Source organism: Ursus maritimus, unplaced genomic scaffold (genome assembly GCF_017311325.1).
Source record: "Ursus maritimus isolate PB19 unplaced genomic scaffold, ASM1731132v1 scaffold_35, whole genome shotgun sequence".
NCBI lineage: Eukaryota > Metazoa > Chordata > Mammalia > Carnivora > Ursidae > Ursus > Ursus maritimus.
Window position 1 is genome coordinate 22,925,054 of NW_024426119.1, and position 20,941 is coordinate 22,945,994.

General features: G+C 34.4%; 1 protein-coding gene across 1 annotated transcript in view; it reads left to right on the forward strand.

Annotated features, from left to right (window-relative positions):
* Positions 1–20,941, forward strand: part of TRPM7 (transient receptor potential cation channel subfamily M member 7) — a 117,175-nt gene that overhangs the window by 47,036 nt on the left and 49,198 nt on the right. The window contains exons 10-17 of the mRNA XM_008705960.2: positions 1,151–1,223; positions 3,028–3,128; positions 9,835–9,969; positions 14,163–14,216; positions 17,771–17,911; positions 18,217–18,351; positions 18,919–19,199; positions 20,633–20,861. Of these exons, the coding sequence (XP_008704182.2) occupies positions 1,151–1,223; positions 3,028–3,128; positions 9,835–9,969; positions 14,163–14,216; positions 17,771–17,911; positions 18,217–18,351; positions 18,919–19,199; positions 20,633–20,861 (1,149 nt within the window). The remainder of the gene's footprint in view (positions 1–1,150; positions 1,224–3,027; positions 3,129–9,834; positions 9,970–14,162; positions 14,217–17,770; positions 17,912–18,216; positions 18,352–18,918; positions 19,200–20,632; positions 20,862–20,941) is intronic.

The window sequence follows — 20,941 nt, forward strand, 5'->3', positions numbered from 1 at the left end:
TTTTATATGGTATCGAGACATATATTTGCACTTCTGTTTTAGGAAAAGTTTAGTAACTAGGCCTCAACAGATTATATCTAGAATCAAGGAAGAACTGTAAAGAGTAGTTTATGGCTTCTCTAAAATATATTTGAAGAGGCACCTGGCTGGCTCAGTCAGTAGAGCAGTGCAACTCTTTTTTTTTTTTTTTTTTTTTAAAGATTTTATTTATTTATTCGACAGAGATAGAGACAGCCAGCGAGAGAGGGAACACAAGCAGGGGGAGTGGGAGAGGAAGAAGCAGGCTCACAGCAGAGGAGCCTGATGTGGGGCTCGATCCCATAACGCCAGGATCACGCCCTGAGCCGAAGGCAAACGCTTAACCGCTGTGCCACCCAGGCGCCCCAGAGCAGTGCAACTCTTGATCTCAGGGTTGTAAGTTCGAGCCCCACATTGGGTGTAGAGATTACTGAAAGGAAAAAAAAAACAATATATTTGGAAAAAAATTTATTTTACTCTGATTGAATGCTCAGATTAAATTAAAGATCAGTGTTGCAGTTATCTAAACATGGGCTTAAAATTTTTTAACAACTTTGATAGGTAGACGATAACATGATTTGATCTGCTGTTTTTCATGCATTTCCTTTTTGTACACAATAAAATTGTAAAATGTGTATGGCGTTATAATCTTTTATTTTATGAAAAATGTTATTAAATAGAAACCTCTCAAGTGGCATTTCACTTCAAATAATTTAAAGAAATTTCCAGTAAAAGGATTGAAGAAAACATTTTTCATTCAAGAACCCATATATATATATATAACTTGAATTAAATGTTCACTCTGTAGAAAGAGCATCAGGATTTACTCAGACATGTAATCTGTAGTCTTACGCCATGAGTTGATTACTCTAGTAACGTACCTAAAGTAGGTAAAAAAAATTAATATAATATGAAACTAAATATTTTGAGTATACTTGCCATTTTTATTTGGTAAATGATAGAAGGTTTTTTAATTTTGTGGGGATTTTTGTTTTAAATGAAGTAATTTCTGACCAAAAATCCCAAAAAACTTTATCTCCCATGTAGTTCGAAATTGCTTCTTGTTTTATATACCTTATGCCTTAGCTTTGAAAATATAAAGGCATAATATTATGAATTGATCTTTAAATAGATCACGGTTTTCCACATTGGATCAGATGAACATCAAGATATAGATGTAGCAATACTTACTGCCCTGCTTAAAGGTAAGATTTAAAATTTTTTTAATTTGTAATAATTTTACTTATAGCCTGTTTATATAAGATAGGACTTCTTAATCTAGCTAAATGTTTGGGAACTGAATTTTTCAATAATTGTTCTTTGTGGAAGACAGTGTTAGCTTTCTGTGACAGTAAATGGGCTTTTGTTTTTGTCTTGTAGAAATTAAAAATTTTTTTTAAATTTCTGCAAGGTTTTTGGCACCAGACCCATTTAATTACAGTATTAAGAATGTTTCACATTTTAATTGGCTGAAAGCAAGTGTTTAAAGGCAATGAGGTCTTGGTTGATAGAAATTAAAACGTTCTTAAATATGCTGTTTTCATTCTGAAAGGAAGTTTGGAAAGAAAGCTAGTGGTATCTTTGAGGATTAAAGTGTTAACGCACATCGCATTGAACTGTGTTGTCCTCTCATCTTGCCAAAGACATCCAACAATAAACAGAATTACAGTGAAAAATCTTTCCAAAAGTTAGAAGCTGAAACTGTGTCCCATCTGGGTGGATACTTGAAAGTCCAAGTTTGCAGTGAGGTGGCAGGAGCAGAGCAAGAGGACACCATGTTGTTGTCATTCACAAGAATTTCCCAAATATTAGACCATAAGAAGTGCTAATAGATCAGATATTTTTAAAATACTATAACAAAATATATTTACATCTTGGGAATAAGACATCATAAGTAATAGAAAATCCAGAAACTATAAAGGGAAATATCAATAAATGGGATTGCATACATTTAAATAAAAAAGAAAACACCTAATATTTGCCATATACTTTCTTTGTGCTAGCCACTGTGATTTAGTGTTTTATACTGTTTATCATTTAATCTCACAACCACCCTAAGAGGCAGATTTCCTATTATTTCCTCATTTTATAGATGAAGACATTAAGGAATAGGAATCTGGAGGGACCACAAAGAGTTGTTATAAATGAATAGTAAGATGATCAATACCTCATGGAAAAATGAGTCAGAATTTATGTAAAAGATGTTAGCGGAATAATACAAATGCTTGGGAAAAATGTAGAAAGATGGTCAATATTATAATTAAAACAAAGTAAATGTTAATACAAGAAGCATTTTACTCCCCTACTGGGTATTCTTATACCATTGATGGATGGTATCACCTTTCTGGAACATATTTTGGCAGTATATCAAAAATTTTAAAGTATATGTTCTTTACCCAGCATTTTGGCTTCTACAGAATCATCCTATTTAAATAATCAAGCATGTGCATAAAAGTATACTCACCAAAAAATTCAAAATAACCTGAATGTCCACTAGAGTGTTTTTTGAATCAACTTTAGTTCACCTTTAAAAGGTATTATTAATATGTATATAAGGTGATCTCTTTGTACTATTCTACAAAACTAAGGTATGATGTTAAGGTACATGAAGTAGGCTACTGAATACTTTGTATAGTATCATATGCTTTTGCATAGACAAAAGTATTTGTATGAATTTATATATGTGCAGAAAAGCACCTGTAAGGATGTTTTTCATAATCTTAACATGGTACTATCTCTGTGATAGAAACAGATCATCTTTGTTTTATTCTTATTGTTCTGCATTCTGAGTTGTTTGCAATGAATGAGGCTGTGTGTTTTCTGTAGTTGGAAAATAAAAGCCCTCAACCCTGGGGGTAACCTTATGTCTCTGAGGCAGGCTGCCTCTGAACAGTGACTGAAACGAGATATATAAGTTAATTGAAAGGGAATGGGGAGAATTCATAAGTGTTCACATTTTAATGGAGATAAATTAATTGAACTTGTCGACTGTTTTCTTTATTCAATTAGGCACTAACGCATCTGCATTTGACCAGCTCATCCTTACGTTGGCATGGGATAGAGTTGACATTGCCAAAAATCATGTGTTTGTTTATGGACAGCAGTGGCTGGTATGTAAATAATCTATATACACTATGTAATTAAATTAGACTGTGTAAAAACGAAGTATTTGCTGGAACTGTGATCTAACTTGACATTTTATGTCTGCCTAAAATGCAAAATTAGTTTAGCTAAACATTTCTACAACATCCAGATCCATTTAGGATTTAATAAGTTCTGTTTTGTTCATGATAAAACCTTATTGTTTATAGAGTATTGATCACTAAAAATCCAAGAACTGAAAGAAGTCTTAGAAATAGTACCTATACATCTGTGTTTATCAGGGATATTGGCCTGTTATTTTCTTGGGTTGTGATCTAATTTTGGTATCAGGATAATGCTAGGGTCATAAAATAAGTTTGGAAGAGTTTCCTCCTCCTGTATTTTTTTGGAGAGATTAAGAAGGATTAATATTAATTCTTCTTTGAATGTTTGGTAGTATTCACCAGTGAGCTGTCTGGTCCTGTTCTTCTGTTTGTTGGTAGGTTTTTGATTATTGATTCAATCACCTTACTAGTAATTGGTCTGTTCACATTTTCCATTTCATCATAATTCAGTCTTGGTAGGTAGTATTTTCCCAGGAATTTAGGCATTTCTTCTAAGATGTCCAATTTTTTTTCAAAGCTTTTGTTTATTTATTTGAGAGAGAAAGAGCACAAGTAGGAGGAGTGGTGGAAGGAGAGGGAAAAGCAGGCTCCCCTCAGAGTAGGGAGCCTGTAGGTTGTCTTTTGTTGTTTTTTTAAAAGATTTTATGCATTTATTTGAGAGAGAGAGAGAGAGAGAGGAGGAGCAGTGGGGAGGTGTAGAGGGAGAGAGAGAAGCAGACTGCCCACTGAGCAGGGAACCCGACTCGGGGCTCAATCGCAGAACCCCAGGATCATGACCTGAGCCAAAGGCAGACACTTAATCAACTGAGCCACCCAAGGCCCCCGGTTGTCCCGATGTTGTAGTGTATAATTGTTCATAGTAGTCTCTTATAATCATTTGTATTTCTGTGTTATTAGTTGTAACATCTCCTGTTTTATTTCTGATTTTGTGTCCTCTTTTTTGTTTTTTGGGGTTTTTTTTTTTCATGATTCTAACTAAAGGTTTCTCAACCTTTTGTTTATCTTTTCAAGAAACCAGCTCTTAGTTTGATCTTCTCTGTTGTCGTTTTAGTTTCTATTTCATTCATTTCTATTTTAATCTTTGTTACTTCCTTCTACTAACTTCGGGTTTTGTTTATTCTTTTTCTCATTTCTTGAGGTGTAAAGTTAGTTGTTTGAGACTTAAAATTTCTTGATGTAGGCATTTATTGCTATCAGCTTTCCTCTTAGAACTGCTTTTGCTCCATTCTACAAATTTCGGTATGTTGTATTTCCATTTTTAATGCTTCAAGGTTCTTTTTTTGTTGTTTATTTGTTTCTTTGACTCATTGGTTGTTCAGTAGCATGTTGTTTAATTTTCACATATGTGTGAGTTTTCCAGTTTTTTTTCATATAACTAATTTCTAGTTTCATACCATTGTGGTTGGAAAAGATTATTTCGTCCTCCTAATTTTATTAAAACTTGTTTTATGGCCGACCATATGATCTATCCTGGAAAATATTCCATATTCACTTAACAAGAATATGTGTTCTTTTGCTTTTGGATGGGGATGTTCTGTAAATATCTGTTAAGTCCATTTAGGGCCAATGTTTTCTTACTGATTTTCTGTCTGGATGATCTATCAGTCGATGTAAGGGGGGTGTATTAAAAGTATCCTACCATTACTGTATTGCTGTCTCTTTCTCCCTTTGTGTCTTTTTATATTTGCTTTATTTATTTAGGGCCTCCTGGATTGGTAGCATAAATATTTACAAATGTTGTATCTTCTTGTTGGATTGACTCCTTTATTATTATGTAATGCCTTCTTTGTCTTATTACAGTGTTCGTTTTAAAGTCTGTTTTGTCTGAGATAAGTATCACCATTCCATTTGTCTTTGGTTACCATTAGCATGGAATTCCTTTTTTTTTTTTTTTAAAGATTTTATTTTTATTTATTTGAAGAGAGAGAGACAGCCAGCGAGAGAGGGAACACAAGAAGGGAGAGTGGGAGAGGAAGAAGCAGGCTCATAGCGGAGGAGCCTGATGTGCGGCTCTATCCCATAACGCGGGGATCACGCCCTGAGCCGAAGGCAGACGCTTAACAACTGTGCCACCCAGGTGCCCCTAGCATGGAATTCTTATTCTGTCCCTTCACTGTTAGTCTGTGACTCTACATCTAAAGTGAGTCTCTTGCAGGCATCATATAGGTGATGAGTCTTATTTTTTTTTTAATCCATTCAAACACTGTGCATTTGATTGGAGCATTTAGTCTGTTTACATTTAAAGTAATTATTGATAGGTATGTGCTTACTGCCATTTTGTTCATTGTTTTCTGGCTTGATGGATGAATGGATAAGGAAATTGTGTATATATACAATGGAGTATTATTCAGCCATAAGAAAGAGTGAAATCTTGCCATTTACAACAACATAGATGGATCTTGAGATTATGCTAGGTGAATTATAAATACCATATGATCTCTTTTATATGTGGAATTTAAAAAGAAAAATCAAGCTCATAGATAACAGAACAGATTAGGGGTGGGGAGAATGGGTGAAGGGGGTCAAAAGGTTAAAAGAAAAAGAAGGAGGGAGGGAAGGAGGAAGGAAGGAAGGAAGGAAGGAAGGAAGGAAGGAAGGAAGGAAAAAAAATAGTCCTCTATGTATAGAGAATTCATTACAGTGTTATCTTAGATGTTTAGACCAGTCCTTCCACGGTCTTTCCCATCTTACTAAATGGCAACAACCTTTTCCCAATTTGGGGGATAAGAAACCTCAGTGTCATTTTTTATTTTCTCTTTTTCATATATTCTAATCCAGTTCCATTTGTAAATATTTTCAGATCTACTTTCAAAATACCCAATTTTTTTATCATCCTGGTCCAATCTATTATCACCCTTCTTCTATATTGTTTTAGTAGCATCCTGTTTGGTTTCCTTATTCTCATTCTTCCTCTCCCTTTAGACAGAAGGTAGATCACATCACATTTATGCAGAGCATAAGCCAGAGCCCTTTATGATGGCCTATAGGGCTTCACATCTTCTGCCGTATTACTACCTCTTACCTTACATGCTAACACTATTCCCTTTGCACTCTTTTATGTAGCCATATTGGTGTGTTCTTAAAACATACCAAGAATGCTCCCCCGTCTTTGTACTTGCTGTTTTTTCTCTCTGGAACAGTTTCGTCTAGATGCCTACCTGGACTTAATTCGTTTTCTTTTTCTCTTTTCCTTTTTTTTAAAAAACATTTATTTATTTAAGTAATGTCTGCACCCAGCGTGGGGCTCAAACTCAGGACCCTGAGATCAAGAGTTGCCCCCTCTTCTGTCTGAGCCAGCCAGGCACCCCTCTTTTTCTGGTTTCTAACCAAACGTCCTCCTCAAGTTAGGCTTTTATTGTCTACCCTATTTTATTAAGGTTTATTTACTTTAGAGAGAGAGAGCACGCACAAGAGCACGAGTGCATATGGGTGGGGGGGGCAGAGAGAGAGGGAGAGAGAATCCCAAGCAGATTCCACGCTGAGTGCAGAGCCTGACTGGGGGCTTGATCTCATGACCCTGAGATAGGACCAGCGCCGAACCCCAAGAGTTAGTCACTCAACCGATTGCACCACCCAGGTGACCATCCACCCTACTTTAATAGCAGTCCCCTGTGACAGCATTTTCTGTGTTCTTTGCCATTTTTTTTCTTTAGCATTTATCACCATATATCTTAGCTATTTGTTTCTCTTTCTACTCCTAGAAAGTAAATTTTAGAGAAGCAAGAATATTAAAAAATATATATATATTTTTTTGTTAACCTGCTGTATTCACAGACTGGCATAGTAAATACTTGACAAATTTTTGTTACGTGTCTGAATCACTAGGAAGCTTGGCAAAATAAATGTTCATCCCCACCTTGGATTATTTTATCCAGTCTTTACTGAGGACGGGGTAGATCTTTTCTATCTACAAAGTATAAACAGCAAATTACAGAAAAGCATGCATAGGATGTACTTCATTTTAGCAAATTCTGTTTATGGATGTACACACATTGAGGCATATCTGCAGGCACTATGTAGTCCTAGAACCTTTCTGAAAACTGTTATTATGGGATATGTTTGTAGAGATGAGGGCCAGAGGAGACAGTTTCATTTTATACCACTTTGGTATTTGATTATTTTTTTTAATCATGGAAATGTATTTCCTATAAGTAATAAAAAAGAATAAGTCACTTCCATTCTTACAGGACTACAGAGGAAAAAAATCAAAGTTAATCAGCTGTGGTAAAACTGTAATAGTAAACCAACCTTTTATTCCGTTGAATAGCTTCATTGGGTTTCTTATCTCCTCAGATGTAAAGGCTTGGACAAAGCCTTTATCTTCTATATATATGTGGTTTATCTCATGGATTTGTTCTATACAATATTACCTATTTGATTTTGTGCTTTCCTTCCTGCTAGAGTTTGTGGTATAATTGTTTTACTGTTTTTCCTCTCCATTTGTTAGGGGTTCATAATGCATTGAGTGTATGAAGAAATGCAGAACAAAACATAATTTTTCTTTAAACCTTTTTTTTTTAAATTGGAAATTTTGTCAGGCTTTATTGTTGTTTTAAGGCAGTGGTTATAAACCTAATTCAGATAGAACACTTCTTTTTGTTCAATTCAGATAGAACATATCAGTTTTATTATGAGCTTTTTATTATATGAAAATTGACTTTAAGTGCTTTCTACACAAATTAAAAAAAAAACAATATAATGCCCTATTGTAATAAAGACAAATGAAAGTGATTTATAATAAAAATAGATAGTTCAAAGTAGAGGTGCTCAAGAATGGCAACATATAGATGGCATAAGTAATTAGATGCTTGCACTTATTTTATGTAGAATCAGTGTAAATGCTGCAGTTGTGAGTGCACTCTAATACAGGAATGTTGTTAATGACTTAAATTCCATGGGAGCAGAAAAACACCCATTACAAGTACAGGAACAAAGAAAGAGCACGAAGAAGACCAAACAGGAATTAGAGTAAAGTAGTTAATGTTAGAATAAGTAATAACATATCAGAATTATTTGTATGTGATAGAAAGAATCTTAACTAAAATAGGAATAACATGCCATGATAAATTACCAGTTGTTAGTATGAGAAAATAAATAAGTTTTAAAGTGTTATTAGTTAATTTGGCCTTATCTTTAAGTACAATGTCAAAATATTTTCCTTGTTATGATATAGAACTGAGCAGTAAAAAAATACTGCAGAAAAAAGATCTTTCATCTTGAAAACCCATCATGTATAAGGTTTGCATTTAGTCTATATCCTTAAAAAGATCTCGGTGACCAAATCCTTTGTTGAATGATGAAAATAGAGGATAGATTGGAGAAAGAAATGTTAATGGAAGCTACTGTAGAGAAGTTGTATAGTTGTCTAGTAAACTTCTGAAGACAGAATCAGAATAAGATCAAAAAACAAGGGGTAAAAAACCCAATCATTTTGGTATTGATTTTTCACTACAAAGTTTTATTTTATCATATGGTACCAATATTAAAAATATACAGAAGCAATAATATGAGCTATTAAAATATCTTAGTATCATACATATAAAATATATTAATATTAAATATATTAATGTTCTGTTAATAAAATACCCTTTACTAATGATACTTAATGAAATCTCCATATTTGTGTCTCCACTAATTTAATAGCATTTGATTCAGAATTTGTTGGAATCTGTATGAAGAGTCCCTAAAAACTTAAAGGGGACAGCTTGTAAATGCTGACTGATAAACATGTGTTAAATTAAACTCAAACAGCACAGGTTGTGTTGCTATTTGGTGGTGTAACTTTTCTCTAATATGAATAATTTCTGTTAAATTTCTAAAGAAAGCTAAGTACCATCTTATGTAATTTATATGGTAGTTGTATTTTTAGAAAGTTCATTTTGTAAAACAAACCATGACAGTACTTTGTGTTTATATGTAAAGCAGAACTATTGCATTTTTATTTGTAAATATCTAAGGATAACAAAGTTGTGTGAGATATGGGACAATTCCTTTTTGAGTGAAATTGTCTGGCATGTTGTATGATCTCTGGTATCCTTTGAATGTTAGTAATGGCCCCAGTTATTGAAATGATCCCTCCAAAAAAAACTTTCCTAAACATCGAGAACTGTTGCTCTAAGATATTTTCCCCCTGAATTTACTTGATGATGGATACTTTCTTTTTCTTTTTTTTTTCTTTTTTATCCCTATATAACACTCTCCTGCAGAAATACTGCTTATGAAATGTTCTTTGGGGAATGCTACTCTGTAGAGGTCTTTTCTGCTATTCTCTTTATACCTTAAGTCCTAGCCTTTTACTATTTTGTATGGTTTTTTTTTTTTTTTTTTTTTTTGAGGTGGGAGGAGGGACGGAGGAAGAGGGAGAGAGAGAATCTTAATCAGGCTTCACATGCAGCATGGAGCCGGATGCGGGGCTTGAACTCACAACCCTGAAATCATGACCTGAACCAAAATCAGGAGTTGGACACTTAACTGACTGAGCCCCCCAGGCACCCCTATTTTGCACCTTTTTAATTTTGTTCTAAAACTGTTCAGGAACAAGTAAGGACTTGAATTTAGAACTATTTGTATAATTAGACTATGAAATTAATTAATTTTTATATTCTTTTAGGTTGGGTCCTTGGAACAAGCTATGCTTGATGCTCTTGTAATGGATAGAGTTGCATTTGTGAAACTTCTTATTGAAAATGGAGTAAGCATGCATAAATTCCTTACCATTCCTAGACTGGAAGAACTTTATAACACAGTAAGTGTATGTTAAAATTCTTTGTTGACTATGCTTTATCATCTTTGAGAAGTGTCATTTTACCTGAACATACCCAGTTCTACTGCTAAAACCTTTAATGGTCTACTTGATTACTTGGAAGAATTACAGCCAGTCTTAGGGTTGATTGGTTATGTGACAGTCTGAAAACCTTTCCTTGTTTCTGGAGATTTTCCCTGTCACCATAGTCGTGTAGGAAGGAGGTAAATAACCCTGTCTCCCATTCCTTCCCCTCATCCCCTTTTTAAAACCATGGGATTGGCTTCTTTTTTTAAGATTTTTTATTTATTTGACAGAGAGAGACACAGCGAGAGAGGGAGCACAAGCAGGGGGAGTGGGAGAGTTCGGAGAAGCAGGCCTCCCGCCGAGCAGGGAACCAGATGTGGGTCTCGGTCGCAGGACCTGGGATCATGACTTGAGCCGAAGGCAGACGCTTAACGACTGAGCCACCCAGGCATCCCAGGATCAGCTTCTTAATTACAGAGTCATTGTATTTCCTTTTTTTTTTTTCTTTTTCCTCTTGGTGGTCGTTTGTTACACCAAACTTCTTTTGATGCCTTTTCTTTTCTTTTCTTTTTTTAATATTTTTTATTATATTATGTTAGTCACCATACAGTACATCCCTGGTTTTTGTTGTAAAGTTCGATGATTCATTAGTTGTGTATAATACCCAGTGCACCGTGCAACACGTGCCCTCCTCACTACCCATCACCGGCCTTCAGTTTGTTTCTCAGAGTCCATAGTCTGTCATGCTTCATTCCCCCTTCTGATTACCCCCCCTTCTTTATCCCTTTCTTCTGATGCCTTTTCTTAATGGAGAAATTACACATTGTTTTTTCTTTTCTTTTTGTTTCTTTCACATTCATGATTTTGACCTTATGGTATCCCCCTTTTAGCTTACATACCATTTTTCATTTTTTTTTCTAAAGAGCTCCTGAAAACTGTTTTCTTTACAAAGCCTTTTCTTTACAAAGCCTTTTTCATTTCAGGTGTCCAACATTGCCCATGTTACTCGTTTTCCATGTTACCAACATTAGTTTAATTGTACTATATTTTGAGGTACACTCTTAGCAAATCCTGACTTTCTAACTTCTCTGCAAAGCTGTCTGTTCATTCATCAGTTTCTGCCTATTTATCTCCTCCTTTTCATTCCTAATGTCTTTGCACTTTGTCTTTATAGCAGTCATACTATCTCAGTAATCTAATCTGTCCTTTCTTCAAATCAATTCTTTAAACTAATTATTATAATCCTATATTTTACCATATATTTCCCCAGTTAGAAAATCTTTGATAGTTCCCCAGTGTGTATAGAACAATACCCAAGCCCTTAGCTTGATTTCCAAAGTTCTTCAGCTTTTGAAATTTTGTCCTAGCTAACTCCATCACTTGGCCTTTTATTCCCACCCATACCTTCCCATACTGGATGTTTCAGTTATGTTGTCCACCTACTATTTCCCAAAAATAGAAACTTAAAAAAAAAAAAATTTCTTGTTTACACACCACTGGTGTCTCTTTTTTCTCAACTCCTCTCCACTTACTGGAATTGTATTCATTCTTTAGAATGTAGTTCTAATGCCATGCCACTGCCTCCCTGAACCCATTGGCATAGTTAGGTGAGGACAGTTGTATTTTCCCCATTTTTTTTCTTTAATAGTATCTAGCACAGTTAGATTGAACTTTGTTGGCATTCTACTCTTTCTAGGAAACAGATATAAAAATTAAAAGGATTATTCATTTTGCTGAGTAATAAGGTTTATCGCTGAAATATAAAGCAGGTATAAAAATAAAAACTGATCCCGTTAGCAAGGCAGGTAATTTTTTTAATTGTGTAACTCAGAGTTATTAAGACGATAGTTACTTTTCAGCATCAATTATTGATAAAAATGTTTTTAAGGATAAAGGATTATATAACAAAGTAGTGGTTCTCAAACTTTTTGTTATCAGAGTCCTATTACATAAAAAATTGTTGGGGACTTAAAAGAGCTGTTCTAAAGAGGGTTTATTTATGTCAATATTTACCACATTAGAATGTAAAATCAAGAAATTTAAAAAATACTAATTTTAAGTAACAATAATAAATCCATTACATGTTAACACATTTTTCAAGAAAAATAGATTAGTGAGGAGAGTAAGTTTTACTGTCTTACAAATCTCTTTACTTCATAGAAGGCAGCTTTTGAATTTAATCTTACAGTATCACACAACAAGAAGCCTCTGGAAAACTCCACTGAACACTGAGAGAAATGAAAAAATGCAAATAACGTGGTTTTTTTCTTTGTTTTGGGGGGAGAGAGGGGCAAAGGGAGAGGGAGAGAGAATCATAAGCAAGCTGAGCATGGAGCTTGACATGGGGCTCAATCTCACAACCGCGAAATCACGACCTGAGTGGAAACTAAGAGTTGGATGCTTAACCAACTGGGCCACCCAGGTGCCATAAATGAAAATGACAACTTAACATGATTCTGAAAATACTTTTGATCTCATGGACCATCTGAAAGGGTCTTGGGGGCCTTCAGGGAAACTGGACCACACTTTGAAAACTGCTGTATTAAAGTATATTTATTTTATACTAAGAAGTTATATTTAATATATAAACATTAATGGATTAAGATAAAATAGAATTCTAAATATTACATTTCTGTATGATTAGGGAAAATACAATAAAACTTGCCAATACCTAAAAAAATGAAATACTTCATATTTATTTTTTTTAATTAACATATGGAGAAGAATTGCCAAAGAGAACTCAGCTCCTGAGTGGATAGATTAAATATTATAAAAAGAAAGAGCGAAGTAAGGCAAAATAGAGTTTATACACAGTATAGGTATAGTCATCTTTAGATATTATGTAGAATTTTAAAGGTAGGGTGCCTGGGTGGCTCAGTCAGTTAAGCATCTGCCTTCAGCTCAGGGCATGATCCCAGAGTCCTGGGATCAGACCCCACATCGGACTCTGCTTAGTGGGGAGTCTCCTTCTCCCTCTGCCTTTCACCCCACTCTCCTGCTCTCTCTCTCTCTCAAATAAATAAATAAAATCTTAAAAAAAAAAAAGAATTTTAAAGTCAATAAAATAATGTTTTCAAAGAAATAAGAGGTTTACCCAGTTAAATTTGAAAATCTGAAAATCTATTACCAAGTATATGTGATCAAAATGGAAAAGTAGATTGAATTGAATATTATAATAACCTCATAATAATAATAACACAATGGTGGGGGGAAAATCCCATTTGACATTTCTTTTAAACAATAGATTTGAAGTACTGAAAATAAGTCTTGATTTGTACTGCTTAGAATTCACTGCAGTAAGTTTCAGGTGAATCAGAGCACTGTCTAGAAAGAATAATACATTTTTGGCTCATTTACTTCAATCTTGATTTGGGAGATACACAACTGGGTATTTTTTCAAAATACAGAATAACGTCAAAGTAAGATTACTGTAACAATGGAACTTGTGCTTGGTCTACTCTAATAGTATACATAAATCGGAGTAAGATATTAAGATACTTATTTATGGACATAAGTATACCATCCTAACTTCCTTAAGTGGAAATTAAGATGGCATATATAAATGTTAAAAGTTTGTTATCTGAAATATTTAAAGTATTGATGCAACTTGATGGTTAGTGGCAGAAACAAGGTACATTCTAACAAGAAGGGAGTCTACAGGTGCACCCGGTGGCTCAGTCGGTTGAGCATCTGCCTTTGGCTCAGGTCATGATCCCGAAGTCCTGGGATCGAGTCCTGCATCAGGCTCCCTGTTCAGTGCAGGGTCTGCTTCTTCCTTTCCTTCTGCCCTGCTCATGCTCGCACACACTCTCTCTCTCAAATAAATAAATTTAAAAAAAAATTTTTTTTTAAAGAGTACAGCTCCATTATCAATGAAAGAAATGTAAATTAAAGATAGAATTCTAAAGCTCGCAAGCTATGTGTGATTTAAAATTTGTGTTTTTGCATAAGTAAAACATAATCTAAATTATATATCTTATTGAAGGTAAATATGACAGTATGAAATGGTTTATCTTTTTCTTTGCTCCATTTTATGAACAGAACTTATTTAGCTGAAAAACAATATAATTTGAGCAAGAAGGTTCGTAAAGTCCTATAAGTAACAAAAGAAGTTGTTACATTATTTTAGAAGAAAAATAATAGTTTGCTTTATTTTTTTCTCCTTAAAGAAACAAGGTCCAACTAATCCAATGTTATTTCATCTTGTTCGGGATGTCAAACAGGTAAGAGTTTATTTTTGTTTTTGAAAATGCTATTTTAAAAATTGTTTACACAGATGTTCATCTGTTTCTAAAACACATTTAAATATGCATCTTAAAAATAGCAATAAAATGACATTTTTTAGAGCAAGATAAAATAAGGGCTAAATTAAGACTGAGTTTTCTGGGGGCGCCTGGGTGGCACAGCGGTTAAGCGTCTGCCTTCGGCTCAGGGCGTGATCCCGGCGTTATGGGATCGAGCCCCACGTCAGGCTCCTCCGCCCTGAGCCTGCTTCTTCCTCTCCCACTCCCCCTGCTTGTGTACCCTCTCTCGCTGGCTGTCTCTTATCTCTATCGAATAAATAAATAAAATCTTAAAAAAAAAAAAAAGACTGAGTTTTCTGAGTTTCTAGTCATCTGAGATCTAGTGTGATGAATTTCATAATGCTCATTGATCCATAAAGAAAGATCATTGATAGAATGTATCTTCTTTCTCTGTGTTCCAAAGAAATTTGTTACCTCGACCTATAAAGGACATTGAGTTAACACATTGAGGGAAACACTGGATGATGATCTTCATGGCATATTTTGCCAGTAATAAATGCTGAAATGCTGAAATCATGCATGAATGCTCTCTTAAAATCCAGTATTGATCATGACTGAATATACAACACTGTCATATGGTCTGAAGCCATTTTGTGGTGACCAAATTTGGTGTACTAATATCCCCCTTCTCTTCTGTTGGGATTCTTTGCGAATTAATAGTCTTAAACATTTATTAAAGATTTTATAGTCATTTAAAATATTGGTATCTTACAGTTTTATTTTCCTAAGTGAAAAGATAATCATTTAATTGAAATATTTTTTTAGTTTCTAAACTAAAATGCTTTTTTTTCTAGAATTCTTCATTCAAACTTTTACTTGCAATTAAATGTGAGTGTACTATTAAAAAAACTGAAAAATTAAAATAGAAATGCCATTTTCTGTTTTAATTTTTTGTTTTGTCACATTTTTAATACTAAACTAACATCCCATAGGAAGACCATAGACTTTATTATATTTAAAAATATTTTTCTTTAATTCAGTTTTTTCCATGTGTTTTCATTTATAGCTTTATTAAAACATTTCACATGCCATAAAATTGATCCATTTAAAGTGTTTAGTTCGATGGCTTTTAGTATATTCACAGTTGTGCAACTATCACTACAATCTAATTTTAGAGGAACCCTGTACCCATTAGCAGTCACTCCCCATTCCTGCTTTCTTCTCTACTTCCTGCCTCTCTCCTGCCCTAGGCAACTGTTAATCTGCTTTCTATCTGTATGGATTTGCCTATTCTGGACATTTCACATTGATTTGTGGGTTTTTTGGTTGTTGTTAAATTAAGGCTTTTTTTTTTTTTCCCTAGAAAGCTTGAGTGATGGGGGAGACCTTCAGTCCAGGGGTTTCTTTTTTCTTTCTTTCTTTTTTTTTAAAAAGATTTATTTATTTATTTATTTATTTATTTATTTGAGAGAGAGAGAGAGAGACAGCCAGCGAGAGAGGGAACACAAGCAGGGGGAGTGGGAGAGGGAGAAGCAGGCTCCTAGCGGAGGAGCCTGATGTGGGGCTCGATCCCATAAAGCCGGGATCACGCCCTGAGCCGAAGGCAGACACTTAACCGCTGTGCCACCCAGGCGCCCCCAGGGGTTTCTAAAACACATTTGCATTATGATTTACGTACGCGGGTTAGCAGAAAAAATTATAGTTTTTAATTCTAGAAACAAGAGATTTGTTATAGATTGATTGTCTTTATATTGGTAGCTATACTAAATAACCCAAATTTTTCTATTTCTGTAAGTGAAAAATCCTAAAGTAAAGGCAGTAATTGACTATTTTCTGATTCAAATTAGTAAGTTGAGCGTTGTAAGTAGTATTTGTATAGTTTGAGAAATTGCGTATCATACTTTTTTTAAGGTATCGCGCATTATTTCCCTTAAGTATTTCCCATTAAAGTGGGATCATATATGGTATTTATCAAATTTAAAAAAGCTAAAAACATGCATGATAATCCTCATTCATAAAGCATATTTTGAGGTTGCTCAAGACAAAAAGAAAAATCTTGCATTTAAGGTGCAAAAATATATATATATATTTTTTAAAGATTTTATTTATTTATTCGACAGAGATAGAGACAGCCAGTGAGAGAGGGAACACAAGCAGGGGGGGTGGGAGAGGAAGAAGCAGGCTCATAGCGGAGGAGCCTGATGTGGGGCTCGATCCCATAACGCCAGGATCACGCCCTGAGCCAAAGGCAGACGCTTAACCACTGTGCCACCCAGGCGCCCCTAAAAATATATATTTTAAAGCTTTTATTTATTTGAGTGAGAGAGAGAGCATGAGCAGGGGAAGGGGGAGAGGGAGAGGGAGAAGCAGATTCCCCACTGAGCAGGGAGTTGGACATGGAACTCTATTCCAGGACGCTCAGGTCATGACCTGAGCCAAAGGCAGACACTTAACTGACTGAGCCACGCAGGCACTTAAAAATATTTTTGATTAATTTTTAAATCAGAGGTTTAAGGAATATAAGTATCTAGAAATTTAAAACTTCACAGATAAAACCAAATTATAAAAGGTGTAAACGTTTTTAAAAGTCCTGGGGTACCTAGGGGCCCCTGGATGGCTCGGTGAGTTAAGCATCCAACTCTTCATTTTGGCTCAGGTCATGAGCTCAGGGTCGTGAGATCCAGCCCCACATCAGTCTCTGCACTCAGTGTGTGCAGAACTTCTTTCTCTCCCTCTTCCCCTCCCCAGTGTGTGTGCGTGCGTGCTCTCTCTCTAAAATAAAATCTTTAAAAATGTTTTTTAAAGTACTTTATGAAATTGTAATTAGGGAAATGGAAAGAATGATGATAGTAGGAGGGCAGAATTGGTTGATATATGTAAATTGTCTTATGATTAAACCCTTTTAAGATTATTTAGTGAGATTAACCAAATATTTGATTCCGAACAGGCAATCTTCCAAACTCACAAATGGCTCATATTCTAAAAAATTGTTGCCCTGGGAAAAATGAAGTCTTAGTGTTCTAAACAGTGTTATAAGTGGTAGTCTAAATCTTAGATGAGGCTATAAAAACTTGTGTAAACTATAATATAACCAATATAATTTGGGCTAAAAAATACTTATAAGTACTTATGGGCCTGTCTGGAAACATAATTAACATTTATAGCATTGTTTTTGCAGGGAAATGTAATTTATGATAATGTGCAATGGTGAAAATGGAGTACTTGGCCCTCAGAAGTTCCTTTGCCTCTATGTGTGAAGTATTAGGGCAGTGGAAAGATCAAATGATCTTATTGCCATAAGCCATACTTCTGTCCTGAGCACATCTTTGTGACTTCAAAATTTCAGAATCTCCTTTTCTTATAGAAGGAAATGAGGAACAACTTACTTCCTTCTCCTGTAAAGGTAGCTGCTGGCAACCCCAGCGCCCTGTAACAAGTAAACATTTGTCATTTTGTAGAGTGCAGCATTTCTAGGCATGCATGGAAATATTGAGAAATATCCTGTCTATATAAAACTAATGATTTGTTTCCAGGGAAATCTTCCTCCAGGATATAAGATCACCCTAATCGATATAGGACTTGTTATTGAGTATCTTATGGGAGGAACCTATAGATGCACCTACACTCGGAAACGTTTTCGATTAATATATAATAGTCTTGGTGGAAATAATCGGGTATGTAATATTTTGGGGGAAGTCTATATATGTACTTTGTATACTTTGTAAGTTAAAAATTCATGAGAACTCATACACTTTAAAAGTTTAAAATTACTTATATTCTTAGAATGGCGAAAGTAGCATTGTCTTTTAAAAATACGTTTTCAACTATAAGACTGCATAGAAATATTTTGTAACTGAAATCCAAAACAAGTCATTTTTTTGTGTGTACATATTTGTACATATGTATGAATGAATTCTTAAATTTTTATGACTTATCAGTATATTTAAATCTGTAAAAACTAATAAGCTTTCATTTTCAGAGGTCTGGCCGAAATACGTCCAGCAGCACTCCTCAGTTGCGCAAGAGTCATGAATCTTTTGGGAATAGGGCAGATAAAAAGGAAAAAATGAGGCACAATCATTTCATTAAAACAGCACAGCCCTATCGACCAAAGGTATGTTCACATAAATTTTGCCTTTTCTGGATTTTGTTCTATCTAATTTACTAGTATTTATGAAACAGAAAACTACTTGTTTTAGCAAGAATGAACTTTTATTTGTAGATAAATCTTTGATTATTCATTTTCCCGTATACAAAAAGATATTTATTATGAGTTAACAATTCTATGTTTTTTATATTTAGCTATAATAAAAAATTTTTTAATGTTTTGATAAATGCTTAACTGCCTCCTTTTATTCCATTTTAACTTGATTAACAACATGTAAGATAAGTGTTTTAGACATAATTTTTCTTCCATTAAAATTATGTTTTATCACATATTAGTTGAAATATTTAGGCCCTTTCTTTAATTTTGGAAAATTTTATTACAATGATTTTTTTTTTAGAAATACCATTTCCATAAAACCTGAGCTACAATATAAGTATATAAAATTTATAGCACTTTGATTTGTGCAGTTAAATTAGGTTGAAGAATAGTGTAAAGGAGATTTTATAAAAATTCTCACGTTAATGTCATATGGCCTTATTATAATGAATCTTAGACATTTGTTTTCCCTTGAAGATTGATACAGCTGTGGAAGAAGGAAAGAAGAAGAGAGCCAAAGATGAAATTGTAGATATTGATGATCCAGAAACCAAGCGCTTTCCTTATCCACTTAATGAACTATTAATTTGGGCTTGCCTTATGAAGAGACAGGTCATGGCCCGTTTTTTATGGCAGCATGGTGAAGAATCAATGGCTAAAGCGTTAGTTGCCTGTAAGATCTATCGTTCAATGGCATATGAAGCAAAGCAGAGTGACCTTGTAGATGATACTTCAGAAGAATTGAAACAGTATTCTAAGTAAGTCATATTTAATCATTTCAAATTTAAGAAATACAAGGTCATGTTTAAGTGGAGGTTATAGTGTCATGCAATAAATGAGTATATTTATGTATAATTTTATTGGCAAAATTAAAATGTATTTATTTATTATTTACTTTTTTTATTGAGAGGAAGAGGAGAGGGGGAGAGGGAGATAGAGAATCTTAAGCAGGCTCCTTGCTAGGGCATGGATTCAGAGGGCAAGTCTTGGGCTTGATCTTCCAACCCTGAGATCATGACCTGAACTGAAATCAGGAGTTGGAAGCTTAACTGACAGAGTCACCCAGGTACCCCCAAATATATTAGGTACTTCTTAAAATTCAGAAGGAAACTTTCCTGTTTATGCATATAAAAAGAGGTTATTGTTTACAACTCAAGAGTTAAATATGTTGGCAAAAAGAAGAAATGCCAGAAGTTTAATATTTGCCAGTCAGTTTAATAATTGCACATACTAGCAATTAATTAGATTAGGAAAAGTTCCACTTATAGTGGTAAAGAAAAGAAGAAAGTAAGGTTTTGAGCTGTGTTCTAAGGAAATGAATTTAATTCAACTGGGAGGGCATTTCAGAAGGTGGAGCTACGTATATGGAAGAGTAAAATAGTTCACAGAAATTTATACTTAGAGTAATAATGAATATTAAGTTTTCTGGAAAGATAGTTTGTAGGAAACTTTGTGATAGAAAATAGGACTTACCTCTCCCAAAATGGGCTGTCTTTGGAAGAGAGTAAGTGTTATTACTGAAAATAACTCAAGCAGGGATCTTACAATCACTTACTCTGTGGATCTAAGATTCAGATATTTTTTATGATTAGGTTAGTCCCTATTTGCATTATTTCTACTGGGTACCAAACCCTTTTGATTTTTTTTTTTTTAAGATTCTGTTTATTTATGTGAGAGAGAGAGATAGCAACAGAGATAGCGAGAGAGAACACAAGTGGAAAGGAGAGGGAGAATCAGGCAACATGGGGCTCGATCCCAGGACCCTGGGATCATGACCCAAGCCTGAGGCAGATACTTAACCACCTGAGCCACCTAGGCGCCCCTACATTTGAAATACTATATAGATAAGAGTTTTTATACAGAGCAGCTAAACATTGTCAGTTTGGGTTTCCTGTGAGACTGGAGTTTTATTTCCAAGACCAGTGGAAAATGCTCTGGAGTCACCTTTTCAGACTTGTTCTTAATGTGCCCTATTTTAATATTTGTGATATCTGGATAGTGATAGATATCTGGAAACAGCTACTATGATTCTAATGCCTTATAATTCCCTGAGTATGTGTTAAAATATTAAATATAAATGTTGTTATATTAAATATAAATATTAAATATAAAATGTTATGAAATTATATAAGAATAGTGTCTAAAACTGTAGTTTGGTAATATGAATGTTTTGGCTTTTATCTTTTGATAGTGATTTTGGTCAGCTAGCAGTTGAATTACTAGAACAGTCCTTCAGACAAGATGAAACCATGGCTATGAAATTGCTCACTTACGAACTGAAAAACTGGAGTAACTCCACCTGCCTCAAGTTAGCAGTTTCTTCAAGACTTAGACCTTTTGTAGCTCACACCTGTACACAAATGTTGTTATCTGATATGTGGATGGGAAGGCTGAATATGAGGAAAAATTCCTGGTACAAGGTATACCTTAGAAACCATTATATAAAGTATGGGATTAGATAAAAAGAACAGTGGAATTAGCCCAGGTATATAGAAAAATG